The sequence below is a fragment of the Triticum dicoccoides genome, chromosome 3B, assembly GCF_002162155.2.
Source record: "Triticum dicoccoides isolate Atlit2015 ecotype Zavitan chromosome 3B, WEW_v2.0, whole genome shotgun sequence".
NCBI classification, from domain to species: domain Eukaryota; kingdom Viridiplantae; phylum Streptophyta; class Magnoliopsida; order Poales; family Poaceae; genus Triticum; species Triticum dicoccoides.
In genome coordinates this window covers 230,488,305-230,501,615 of record NC_041385.1, presented here as the reverse complement: position 1 = coordinate 230,501,615, position 13,311 = coordinate 230,488,305, and the positions used below count along the sequence as shown (strand labels likewise).

The 13,311-nt window shown below is 51.5% G+C and overlaps 1 protein-coding gene across 1 annotated transcript; it reads left to right on the top strand.

Annotated features, from left to right (window-relative positions):
- The first annotated feature begins 1,831 nt into the window (after window positions 1–1,831).
- LOC119281182 lies at window positions 1,832–4,283 on the top strand. Its single transcript, XM_037561780.1, has 3 exons — window positions 1,832–3,110; window positions 3,748–3,899; window positions 4,009–4,283. Exons 1-2 carry the CDS (start codon window positions 1,913–1,915, stop codon window positions 3,849–3,851), a joined length of 1,302 nt encoding a protein of 433 aa, XP_037417677.1. The 5' UTR covers window positions 1,832–1,912; the 3' UTR covers window positions 3,852–3,899; window positions 4,009–4,283.
- Window positions 4,284–13,311: the final 9,028 nt, after the last annotated feature.

Genomic DNA, 13,311 nt, shown 5'->3' with positions numbered 1-13,311 from the left:
GTGTTGAAAAGCTTCTTTTTTTTGCACGGCCCTCATTTCAATGTATTTTGTCCTGAAAATTTACACACATGTACATTGTGTGTCCATGTATATGTGTATTTTTCATAATTTTTTGAAACATAGAAATATGAATTTGATGAATTTTAAAAATTGCAAAAGGAGGGTACAAAAATCTTCAACAGCGTGGATAATAAAAATACCAAAGAGCGCTCGGGTCGCCTCCCGCTCGGGCGACTCGGGAGGCTCCCCAACCCTAGCCGCCGCTGGGGCCTAGCCCATCCTCCTCCCCTCCTCCCGCCGCCTCCAGAGGACGCCGTCGGCTTGGGCCCGGAGGCCGACGGCGGTGGCGGGGGCTCTTCCTCCCTCCCGCGTCTCAGGGGTGGCGGGACCCCAACATGCGTGGAGGTGCGGCCGATCTACAAGCGACGGGGTTGGCTTTGACGGCGGCGGCGGTCGGCCCTGCCTCGGGCCACGGGCGGCTGCTGCGGCGGCTGGCCTGGATCGGGCGGCGGCGTGATGCGGTCTTCGGCGGCATGTCATCTGGCTTTAGATCGGCGGCGGCGTCGAGGGCCAGGTGGACTGCTTGGCGGCACCCATGGCAGATCTGTTTTGGCCGCTGTAGCTGCTTGGCGGCACCCATGGAAGATCTGTTCTGGCCGCTGTAGCCAGTGGTGGTGGTCATCTTCTTCGTCGGCGGCGGCCGACCAGAAGCTTGGTGATCGGATCTCAAGATCCATCATCTAGTCCCAGCTGCGAGTTGGGGAGACATGGTTGCCGGTGAAAACCGAGCCGACGGCAGGCGATGGCGACGTTCTAGGCCGTTACCTTGATGAAGGCATCGTCTTGTAACTACCGTCGACCCACTCGTGCTGCTCCGGGGGAAACCCTAGGATCTGGCGTTCCAGATCGGACGATGGTGGCACTGCAGTGTCGTTTCTCTCTTGGGAGCATCGTTTGTGGAGCAGCGCTGGAAGTCAGAGGCAGGAGGTGGAGCGGCTTCGTCTTGCATGGAGCTTCGATGAAGATGTCAAGTCATGCCTGACCGACAGGTGCTACACTTGGTCATGCCTGGTCGGCAGGTGCTACACACGACAGATCCTCCAAGGACTTCAAGTTGTGTCGGCTGGTGATACTTGACAGCATGGCGCTGAGGTGTATCAGTGGCGACTGCGACGTGTTCAGCTGTTTGCGCGCAGGAAGGAGGTGTCATTGGGCGTCGTGGTGGCGTCGACGATAGCTGGACCGAGCAAGGTTGATGCATCAGTACAGTGTTGAAGATGGAGCGGTGGCAGTTGGCGGCGGCGGCCTCTGAGAGCACACCGGACCAGTGTGTGCCCCAGACCCGGCAAGTGGCTAGGTTGGGGTCTCAGGTCTTAGATGTTAGGCTTGGCTGGCGATGTCTGTTTGGTATTAGGCCCAGGCTATCTGCGCCCCTTCATCAACTGGATAGGTGTAGCGACAGTTTGTTGCTTAGACGACGGCTTTAGTCTTACTATTGTATTGATTTTGTAAGGTCTTGTGAGAATAATTAATAAAGTGGCCGTATGCATCGCCCAGATGCAAAGGCCGGGGTCATCCTCCTTTTCTAAAAAAAAATGGAGCTCAGCCTCCAAAAGCAATTTTCGCTATGTTATACACTTTGGAAAATTCAGTCTCAATCATGTTTCATGTAAAGGCTATAGCCATTCTTCTCTTGGAGAAAGACAAAGAAAGGCTACGGCAGAGGCGCGTACACCAACACAGCGGATCGTTTGCCCGCGAGATGAGCCTTCCTCAGACGTTCAAAGGCTGCCGCACCTCTGCGGTCTGCACCTGCTCAGGTCTGCTGCACCCACCACACTTTCCCCCTCCCTCGCACACTTCGCCACCTCCTCTCCCATCCTCCCCTCGGTCGCCTCCCGCATCCACCGCAATGGCGTCCCAAACCCTGCGCCGCCTTCGCTTGCTCGCGGCTCGGGCCGCCGCCCTCCCCGCCTCACCGCACCTGCCCTTCTCCGCTCCGTCGCGGGCACAGGCCCACATGGCGTCGTCGTCGTGGGCCGTCCTGGGCAGCATCCCGCGGGTCGCGCCCCCCGCGGACGGCGCCGACGTCTCCCTTGCGCTCACCCCGCCCCCGCGCGTCTCCATCCTCACCGTCTCCCCTCGCGTCTTCCCGGAGCCCGTCACTCCCAAGTACTTCCCCTTCGTCCTCGCCGCCGACCCCTCCGGCCTCCTCCTCCTCCAAGCCACCCTTGGCCGCCCCTGGACCCGCGAGATCACCGACGGTCCCCACGGTCCCGGCGTCCACTGGCACGACTCCGAACCGCGCTACTTCGTCCTCGACGCCAACGCCGGCTCCGCGTTCCGCCTCCCCGAACCCAAGCCCGTCGACATCATGCACCAGGCCCTCCTCGGCCTCATCGCCTCCCCTGGCGGCGGCGGCCACTACATGGTCTCGGAGCTGCGCCCCATCATGGGCACCGACCATGCCACGCTCCTCTCCTTCTCGTCCGAGGTCGGGAAGTGGGTCGAGAAGAGCGTCCACTACCCGCTCGCGCGCCGCATCTTCGCGCCCATCGGTGTGGTCTCGCACCACGGGAGGCTCTGGTGGGTCGACCTCACATGGGGCGTCATCACCAGCGACCCCTTCGCCAGCGACCCGGCCCTCCGCTTCGTGCCGCTCCCGCCGGACAGGGTGCTGCGGTCCAGGGAAGCTTGGGGAGAGTCCGACATGTACCGCTGCGTGGGGGTGAGCGCCGGCAAGCTGCGGTTCGTCGACACCTACTACATGGGCCGTGTCATCGGCGGCACTCCCAACATCAGCGTGTGGACGCTGCCTGGTCCGGACTCCACGGGGTGGACGCTGGAGCACGAGGCAAGCTTTGGTGAGATCTGGGCCGATGAGAGCTACAAGGCCACTGGGCTGCCCGTGGAGATCCCCACGCTCGCACTCATCCATCCCGAGAACCCCGACGTCGTCTACTTCTTCCTGGAGAAGCACATGTTCGGTGTCGACGTGCGTGCGCGCAAGGTTGTGGACTGCAAGCTCTACGACCTGGTTGCGCCGCCGAGGTGCGCAGTCGCCAGCCGCTTCGTTCGAGCGTGGAGGCTTCCACAACAACAATCACCAGGTTAATTCTCATCACATTCATCACGAGACAGTTAGGAGAACTGAATTCCATCTGCGTATGTCTGCACAAGCATGTTAAATGGTAAATGCACGGATTCTTTATCTTAGCCTATTAGGCTAGGTATTCAGTATTCGCCTATAACTGACATACTAGTTGATACAGTTGACACACTATAAAAGACGAGGGCTTTGTGGTTAATGATTATAGATCTGTAATCTCTATCTTGTTGTGCTTAAGCAAGGCAGGCTTTAGAGGCTGCACTTACCTTGGATCGAGGTCACGAAGTGATGCACATGTCGGAATTGGTTGTATGTTTTGTGTACGATGTTGTATGCCTTGATGGTAGGATCTAAGATGTGCGTAGTCGATGCTGATGTATTCCTTGATGGTAAAATGCACGTCATTGTGGTGCTTAATTGATACATGTATGTAAGATATTAGTTGTACTAGCATCATCGGAGTAGGCAGTCAGTACATTTCCCCATATATAGCTCTGTTTTGTTTGCATTTATTTCCCGTTGCTAGGAAGATATATATCTCAGTTAGTGCCATCATAATTTTTCCATATGACTGATAGTACAATATATCGAATGTCTCTTCTGTATTGACTAATATTGTTGCCTTTCAACTTCTCAAGGGATGCTTAACTGGTCTAATGATCCAATCTTGACTGCAAAAGACAAAGCTCCACATGGGAGTTACCCCCTGGAGGGACTTACCAAGCAGACATTCATAGGATGAATTGGAGGAACATGAAGCAGCAAGTGTTTTTGGCTAACTCTCTCCTAGGTGAGCTAAATTCTCACATAGATCTGTTATGATTTGGTGCTCTCTCTTCGAACATCACGCAACTCTAGTAGTACTAAGTTTTCTCATGCCCAACTTTCCTTTGATCCAGGTGAATTTAGTACTAAATTCAGGTCGTGGAGCGCATGGGATATGATATTGTCTGTTCTGGTGACATGCCTGCTCTAGCAGTCACGGAGTTCTTCACTGAGACGCCAAGTAGCTTAACATGTCGTCTTTGGTCTGTAAGATGGTGAATGGTATCGGTCGCTTAGTTTGTATTACTCCTCGGATGGAATGCTGATACTCAGAGTAGTGTTGTTTTGGTTGATGGTGATGCTGCCAGACTTTCAAGTGATCCCTTGAATCTGCTAGAATGATATGAAGCTCTTCAGTGATTTATTGCTTCTTCCTTTCGCTCAGAGTTTTTAGTGTTGATCGTTGGTTTGAGCCTTGAATGCTATTTGCATTGTTGATCATCCTTGAACTGCCCGTACGTCTCCCTCCCGAGCCGCCCCCCGCGTGGGCGACCGGGAGGCCCCAGATCCCATCGCCGCCGAACCTCCCCCACTCCTCCTCTTCCCTCGCCGCCGCCCAAGGGCGCGGCCGACGCCGCCGGGCCGGAGCATGGCGGCGGGCCGGTCGCCACGGCGGGTGGTGGCGGCGCCTCGGCGACGTCGATTCCCCGCGGCAAGAGGCCTTGCGATCTGGTGCGTTGCGGGCCGCCAGGGACGGAGGGGGCGTGACCGGATCGGCTCGCGGCGGCGCGGCCGGATTGATCGCTGGTCGGCCGTCGGCACGGTGGTGGGTGCGACTCGTCGGCAGCTGGGCAGATCCGCGGGATTCTACCCTTGTCTGGCCCTTGACAGCACGGGCAACTACGGGGGAAACCCTAGATCTCCTTGGGATCGAGCGATGGCGGCGCTTTTGTGTTGTAGTCCCTCTTTAGGGCATTGTTTTGAAGTTTGCTCCGGTTGAAGGGACCAGCGACGTCGGCGGCGCACGTCTGGTGGAGCAACTCCGATGAAAATCGCGCCGACTACGGTCATGGCGGACGATGGCGGCGTCTTAGATGTCGTTACCTTGTCGAGGCATCGTCGTTGCAGTCTGCGTCATCAGGCTCGGGATGCTCCGGGGGAAACCCTAGATCTGGGTCTTCCGGATCGGACGATGATGGCGTTTTATCGCTTTCCCTCCTGGGGGCATCGTTTTGGAGTAAGTGCTGGCTGGGGGTATGGTGGAGCGGTGCTTCATCTCACACATCGATGGCGGCAGATATCGGCGGCATGGCGCTGTGGAGGCTCGGCGTCCGATGCATGGAGATGGACTCGCGCAGGAGGAGGTTGCTGTCTGGCGTCATGGTGACATCGATGGCAGAGTGGCCAGACAAGGTAGAAGCCTCAATATGATCTGAAGACGGACCTGTGGAAGATGGTGGCGACGACACACGAGTGCGTCTGACCGGATTGTGCCCCAGACCCGGTATGTGGCTCGACTAGGGCTTCCGAATATGTTTCGGCTTCCGGCTTTTGATGTTAGGCTTAGGTGAGTGGTTTGGGTAGTGGCCCAGCTAGCACCCCTTCATCATTTTAGATAGGAGTAGTGGCATGTGTTGCCAAGATGGTGGATTCAGACACATTGTTGTAATACTTTATAAGGTCCTCGAGAATAATCAATAAAGTGGCCGTATGCATCTCCCAGATGCAGAGGCCGAGGGTCATCCTCCTTTTCTAAAAAAAAATCTGGTATAAGAAGACAACAGTGAGAGCTTGTTGCTTGGCCACGAGCTTTATTGCCCGAGGAAGGGAATGCAAAATAAGCATGCAGGCTGCCGAAGGAGCTGGAAATTAGAGATTCCCATTTCCCAATAAAAAGCTGATATTGGAGGAGTTGGGTTAAAAAACAGTTCCAACAGGTCTCAAAACGCAAAATAATATGGGAAAAGCTTGCGTTCAGCCTGTGGACATTCTCCACGTGGCGTGTGTCTTTATGTGTGTCTTTCTATAAATTTTTTCGCAACATCATGTGTGTTGCAAAATTGCCTTCCGCAACAACACCCATGTTGCAAAAGAAATGAAGCCAATTTTTTTTTCTGCAATATCATCTGTGTTGCGAAAATTTCTTCCGCAGCACCCATGTTGCAAAAATAGTAAAGAAAAAAAATCCGCAACATCACCTATATTGCAAAAGGTTTATGCAACATAAGCTTTGTTGCAAAAGATTCCACAACACTACCCTTGTTGCAATAATGAGGATGATGTTGGACACTGGGTAACTGTAGATCTAACTGCTGCCGAGTCGGCGGATCTTTCAAAAAGATCGGTCGGAGCGCGGCCCAAATAATATTGGGGGCTTGTATGACTGGTCATACTTTTCCACTACTTAGGGAAAAACATCTTCTCCATTAACTCTTTGTAACCCTGGCGGGAATTAACCTTCTTCCACACCCCTTTTTGTCTCTCGCTGCCACAAGCTGTTGTACTACCGTCGACTATACTGCCCCCCTAGGTCTTCACGCCACTCCTCCCACGACACCGACCACCAGCCTTTCCCACCCTTGGCCTTCGTCCTTGCCTAGGCGATCTGGTTGGGAAGCAGCCTGTCCGGTCATCTGCCGCCGCAAGCCGGTGTGCCGCTGCCGACTGTACCGTCAATCCTGTTGCCCTGTAGGTCTTCACAAGCGCCCTCCCCTACGGCCCGCCGCTCCTCTCGTGACGCCTATGGGCCCGCCTCCTCCACCCTCGGCCTTTATCGTCACCCTAGCATAGGCGATCCGGCAAGGAAGTGGCCCATCCGTAACGGCGCCGTGGGGGAGGATGGTGGCATCGTTCGTTGGTGCCCCCTCGAGCAGGCAACGAAGCCATGAGCATCAAAGAAGGCGACGACGGCCACGTCTGCAACCCCACCACCGTCCTTCACGGCAACTCCATCAACGTCCGTCACACAAATGCCGTCGGACGTGCCCCCCTTCTCTGACGTCGATGAGGATTTCGACATGTACAACACCAATGAGGTGTACAACAAAACGCAAGGGAGGTATGTTTTTCATTTGTTTAATTTTTAGAAAACACAACCATTATTTTACATGGAAATATGCGAGGCACATTAGTTTCATATTTGCATTATGTAGCCAACAATCATATCTTGGTCCACTTCGTTTGAGGGTGAGGATGATCAAGTTGTTTTTAGGCTTGCAAAACAAAGAGATGGAGTAGGGGAGAGCAACTTCTCCACGGACGAGGATGACGCATTGGGCATGCCATGGGAGGGTGTGAGCATTGATGTGATACAAGGGACCGATCGAAGCGAAGACATAGTGGAACTGTTTTGCATATCAGTATCGTAGTAATGTGTTTGTTTCCATCGATCGCTCCACTAAGACCCTTGCACATTGATGGATCAAAGTTCAGGAATGTTACAACTGTTGGGTAGGTTATGTGGCTCAAGTGGACCGTGCCAAATCTAGTGGAGTCATAGAGGACATGTTGGTGAGTATATTTTCGTAACACACACACAGGCACGCACGCACGCACGCACGCACGCACGCACACACTCACACACACACACACACACACACGTGAATTGTTTCCAACCAAATTGTTAATGTGAAACTTTGAACTTGACAGCGCAGCTACACAAACGAGTTCTACAAGTAGAGGGAGTCGAAAGGCAAGTCGTTGCTCCATTGTTGGGCTTTGCTCCACGATAACGAGAAGTGGAGGACATGAACTATGACGCAAATCCAACCAAAGAAGAAGGCTAAATCACCATCGGCTTCACAAGTGCACAACAATGACGATACCGGTGATGATGTTGATGAAGTCCCAAATCCTAATCCCAACACGACTCCAAGCATCACTGCGAAGAGGCCACCCAAAACGAGAAGTGAGAAAGATAAAAAATAATGGACTTGACATAGTTGTGTTCAAGAATACCGTGAAAGAGATCATAACAAGCACACATAAGTTGGAGGAAATGAATAAACAAGAGAAGGAAATGAGGTGGTCCGAGGCCAAGGCAATGGAGGAGCGCAAGGCGACAATCAGAGAAGAGAAGCTAAGACTTGACGGGTCCAAGCCGCAATATCTTGAGATGATTAAGGCACAAATTATAGCATTGAAGATAGTAGGGTGTAGTGAGTGGATGACAATGGAAGTGGGAATGGGAATGATGATGGGAGTCAGGAGTGATGTTCTCTGTTTGATCTTCATGTTTATGCTTTATGTTTGATGATTTCCGTGTGTTAGGTGAACCATATATATTGCATGTTTGATCTTCATGTTATGTTTCTTTCAATCATTTGGACCATTTGTTATGTCTACTTCGAATCATTTTACCAAATTTGTTATGTTTCAATTTGACTTTCATTTTCGAGTCTAAATCCATAAATTGTGGGTTGGAAAAGATGTTCAATTATGTGTGTCCAAAATAACATTATTTGACTTACTATATTGATAGAATAGATATGCATATTCCATTTATATGCTTTTTAAAAGAGAAACAGAAAAAATACATTATTGAGAAGATGTTGGCTTGGGAGCCATTGGATGGAGCCCCAAATAGCCGCCCAATCTCTCCCATGTGAGTGCCAGCCTTTGCAAGAGGGCTAGTGTTGCGCTCGATACTCTGTAACAGGAGCCTTGTTGCAATCTTCCATAAACTGTTTCCTTTGAAACAAGACCCATATGGCATAAGCGCACCGCAGCCACCATTGCAATATCACACATGCTTCAAACACATAGCCCCTATTGTAGACCCTTGCAACAACACAAATGTTTCACAAACATAGCCCCAGTTGCAAACCAGTGCACCACACATGCATGTTTCAGAAAGAGGAAATTGTGCAAGGACACAACATTTCGGGACGAGGTAACAAAAAATCACAACTCTAGGGGATTTAACCAGAAAACACAACTCTAGGACTAATTGTTTTTTGAAAAATGAAAAATGAAAAAAAACATTTTTTCAAAAAAATGAAAAATGTTTTTTATTCTTGTATTTTTTTCCAATCTTTTGAAATTTACTATTTTTTAACTTTGAATATTATATTTTTCTTCCAGAGAGAGCCATGCTCGGCTCGCTCAAGCCAAGTTGTCCCTCTGGTCACTTAACACGTAGGACCGACACATCGTATTTCTAATTAAGTGACTAAATGAAGCAATTTATGTTTTTACTGATTAGTCGTAGAGTTGTGTTTTTTTGTTAAAATCCCCTAGAGTTGTGGTTTTTTGTTACCTCAGCCTCAAATGTTGTGTATTTGTGCAATTTCCTCTTTTAGAAACATAACACCCGTTGCAGACCGTTGCAACGTCACACATGTTTCAGAACATAGCCTTGTTGCGGCGCCACCCTCTGCCAAGACCTGTGGCACCGGCGCCCGCCTGCAGCTTCCACTTTTACAACAACACGGTGGTCGCCCAGGAATCTACCTTGTGAGGTAGGCACCGCAGTCCTCGTCGGCCCATGCATTGGAAGCCTGGATGGAGCAGGGCCTACTACGTTGGGCGGGCACAGATCTGGAGCTTGTTGTTTAGGAAGCAGCCGATGCAAGCGGAGATAGAGAGAGAAACATATGGATAGGAGAGAACGAGATAATACATGGTTTCACCAAGCTTCCATCTCCTATGCTCTGCCTTCACGTGGTCCTTTTTATCGAAACAATCCAACCACCCGCTACGTGGCAGACGATTTGTTCGCCATATAACTTTATCGTTAAAGTTAATAAAAGGACGTCGATAACACACGTACGTTTGTCCTAGGGACCTTCCAGACCGAACGATAGTTCAATATGAGGGATCATTGCCCACGAAATGTTTAGTTCCAATCATAAGATGAAATTGCCATGGCAAATGTTGAGATGAGGAAAATTTCGAGACATGCAAAAACTAAGACTTGTCATATGTCCATACAACAATGCCATGTTAGCATTTACTATTACTTATGCCATTGAACAAAGAAACTTTCATAAATTTTCCAGCTAAATATGGCCAAAATGATGTATATCAAACAGTAATTTCGTGCCATACCTCATCTAAAACAACTGCCATGTTAAACAATAATTTTGCATGTTTCGGCAGCTAAATTCCTTGCCATACCCCATCTAAAATAATTTCCATGTGGTCTCCATTCTAGTTATCTTTTTGCCATACACGACCAAAAAATTTGACACAAAAAAGCATGGTAAAAACCCTAAAACATGGCAATTTCCAGTAATTTGAAAACATTGCAACTAATGTTGATTGCATGATTTGGAACATGGCAATTTAGTTGATTCCAACTGACCTTCATGGGAAGGGATGGTTGATTCCATTCACAAGCGACAGGGGGGCGGAGTAGGAAGAGAATGTAGATGTGTGGAGGGAGGGACATGCGGGGTGCTTCCTGAGGGGCCGATGTGGATGGCGTCGAACTTGGTGGTGGAGAAGTATGCATGGACGACGAGGAGCAAGCCGGCGACGAGGGAGATGTCGAAGTTGCGTGGCTCGACGGTGTGGCGGATGGCCTTGAGCAGCCTAGCGGTGTAGTTAGTGGTTGCGTTCACCCCGCGACTTGGTGCTTGGTCCTGGCCGTGACGGTAAGGATCACCTCGATTACATCAATGGATGCTTTCACCCCGGAGCGCGGTGCCTGGTGCTGGTCACGACAGTGAGGACCACGTGTTTAGAGGCGGACCCAACGTCGGGTGTGTCAGCGGGCGAGCAGGCAGCGCTTGGCCTCTGCCTGTGATGGCACCTTGACTGGTCAGCGACGATCTTGCGGAGGAAGGCAGACCCGGAGCGCGGTGGAGGGCCTGATGGTTAGCGTCGACGAAGATCTCGCGGAGGGGGATGACCTCCAAGTTCGCCGCAATGAGTAGGCGGCTCTTGGCCTCCGCCCACGACCACACCTCCAACCAGTCACGCGTGGATAAGAAATCATGACAGCATGGGGCTCACGCCGGCGAGGAGCACGCGGAGAGATTCGACCTCGACCTGCTCGCCGCGGCGGCGGGGGCGAGCAAGCGGCAGGGGCGGTCTGATGAGGGCATCAATACCATTGTTACACCCACAACCCCTACTGCTACATATACTGGACAAATTACTAGAGCTCGCGCATGCCAATTAAATTATCATGTACTTTCGTTTCTTGGTAATGATTCTAATGTTCATGAGAATATGATGCTGCCTAAATTGGATACATTTGTTTTGCTTACAAATGAAGGGCCTGGCATGGATAAGAGGGATGAACACTGGAGCAAGACCAAGCATGGAGATGATGGCATGCGCACGGGAAACAAGAATGTAGTTACAAGTGATTATTTCAGGACTTTGAAACCACCATAATGAGTGCATGAAGCCTTAGACAAAATATACAAGATGCCACTTCATAAATTTCGTACAGAGGCTATTTTAGGTGCTGTGTCACCTTATTATTGGGCCAGGCCCATGTAATTTCGAAATACATAAGTATAGGCTATTTTTAGAGTCCGTTTGTGTGGGGAAACAAGAGATAGAGTTGGTTTTGGACCCCTCCCCCAAGGCCACGAAATTCCCCCCTCTTCCTCCATATATATATATATATATATATATATATATATATATATATATATATATATATATAGCCTTTAGGGCACCGTTTAGACTTTAAGTTCTGTTAGATTAAAAGTTCGCCATAGCTGCAACTTTGTGTACTTCGTCTGTATTCAACGACCAGACCAAGATGTCACAGAACCCCATCTTGATCAATAAAGCTTTCATCTTATATTCGCAATATCCAGATTGCAATCTCAGTTTATTGCTTGTTCTTCGTTTGCTCGTAGGAAATAGACCCTCGTGATCAGGTTGATTGTGCTCTGGCGTGGTCAATAACCCCTCGGAAGTTGGTTTAGCGATTGCTAAGGCGTGACGTCTTCACACGTTTGTAGTCGGATCGTCAAAGTCGACTCCCACAGAAAATGATAACTATCTCATCGAAACATTGAGACACCTTCGCCTCTATCATGGTCGGTTTCTCTATCTCTCTCACTAAGATGGGATGGAAAGATAGAAAGTGGGTGAGTTGAGAGTGAAGACAAGGTCAGAGAAAAGAAGGGATTAGGGCATCTCCAACGGTAACCCCCCAAAATCCTCCCGCATACGTCCGCGGATAGGGGGAACTAGTCCGTGGACACGGATGCGGAAGACAACCATCCGACTATAGCCGCATACATTTTCACAACAACACGAACCAACCGGACGAAACTCGTTCAAACAAGTCCGCAATTCATATAAACACGACCAGTTTTCATATAAACATACCGGATTTCATATAAACATGACAGATTTCGTTACAAATACATCAAAGCGAAATCTAAATGATCGTCAGCGTCCGGTACCTGTCTCTGGCCATCAGCCGTGAGAACTGAGGCTTCACCGTCTCTAGTTCCGCCTCGGCGCTCTCGAGTTACGCCTCCGTGACCTCCGCCTCTGAAGCCCTAGGAACTAAAGTTGTCCGCCTCAATTTCGCCGGCGCGACTAATCGGCCAAAGATGCTCGGCCCACCAAGCTTGGTGTCGATAGGAGGGGCGGATCGGTGGCCTTCCCGGGACACGAGCGACGGTGACCTAGCGTGCACTACTCTTCCTCATTGCCGGCGACGCCCGCGGACGTGCCGACTTCTTCGTGGTCGTGGCACTAGGGGGTGGCGTCCTCATCGTCGGTGTCGCCGAACAACGCCTCGCTCACCTTGCTGTCGCACTCATTGCCGGCAGCCGCCACCTCCGTCACCCACTGTCGGTACTGCCAGCGGGCGAGGCAGATCTCGTGGACGGAGCGGTAGGACTCGAGCAACTCCTCCTACTCTGCCAGGTCCGGGTCCGACGCGACCTCCCTGCCGAGGACGACCTGCTCCTCCGCCTGCAGATGCTCCTGGAGGAGGTTGTGGTTGTAGTTGGCGTCGGCCTGTGCCTTCCGGAACTACTCCTCATGCACCATGCCCATATAACGGGCACGAGCCTCGCCAATGGTCATGGTGCAATGTACCAGCGAGAGTGGAGAGGAGGAGGAGGGTGGCACGGAGGAAGAGGAGGGTGGCACTGGCTCGTCGGAGGAGGCGTCCTGCATTTGCGCGTCCTTCGTCTGCCTGCCGGCCTGCCAGTCGGCAGCAATGGCGGCCATGGCCTTCTTCTTCTCCGACGTAAGCCCGTCCCAGAGAGCTTTGGCGGCAGAGAGATTGATGGCGGGGAGTGGTGCAGAGACAGATGACTGTGGCTATGGCCGGGGTACCGGGGCAGCGGTTTATATAGCACCGGTGGGTGGCAGCAGGACGAAAGGGTGACGTCAGAGGAGACGCCTCGGCAACCGCTGCCATCAATGCGGCGGCAGACGGACAGACGGCCTGCCATTGTGTCATTTGAATGTGTGGTAGTCACCTGCACTGGGAAGCGGCGCGGGCAGTG

What these genes read in the sequence shown, in the direction of transcription:
- LOC119281182 (XM_037561780.1), top strand. Translation starts at nt 1,913, where the DNA reads ATGGCGTCCCAAACCCTGCGCCGCCTTCGCTTGCTCGCGGCTCGGGCC. An exon ending in TCCACAACAACAATCACCAG is followed by an intron (nt 3,111 to 3,747) that starts GTTAATTCTCAT and finishes CAACTTCTCAAG; the next exon opens with GGATGCTTAACTGGTCTAAT.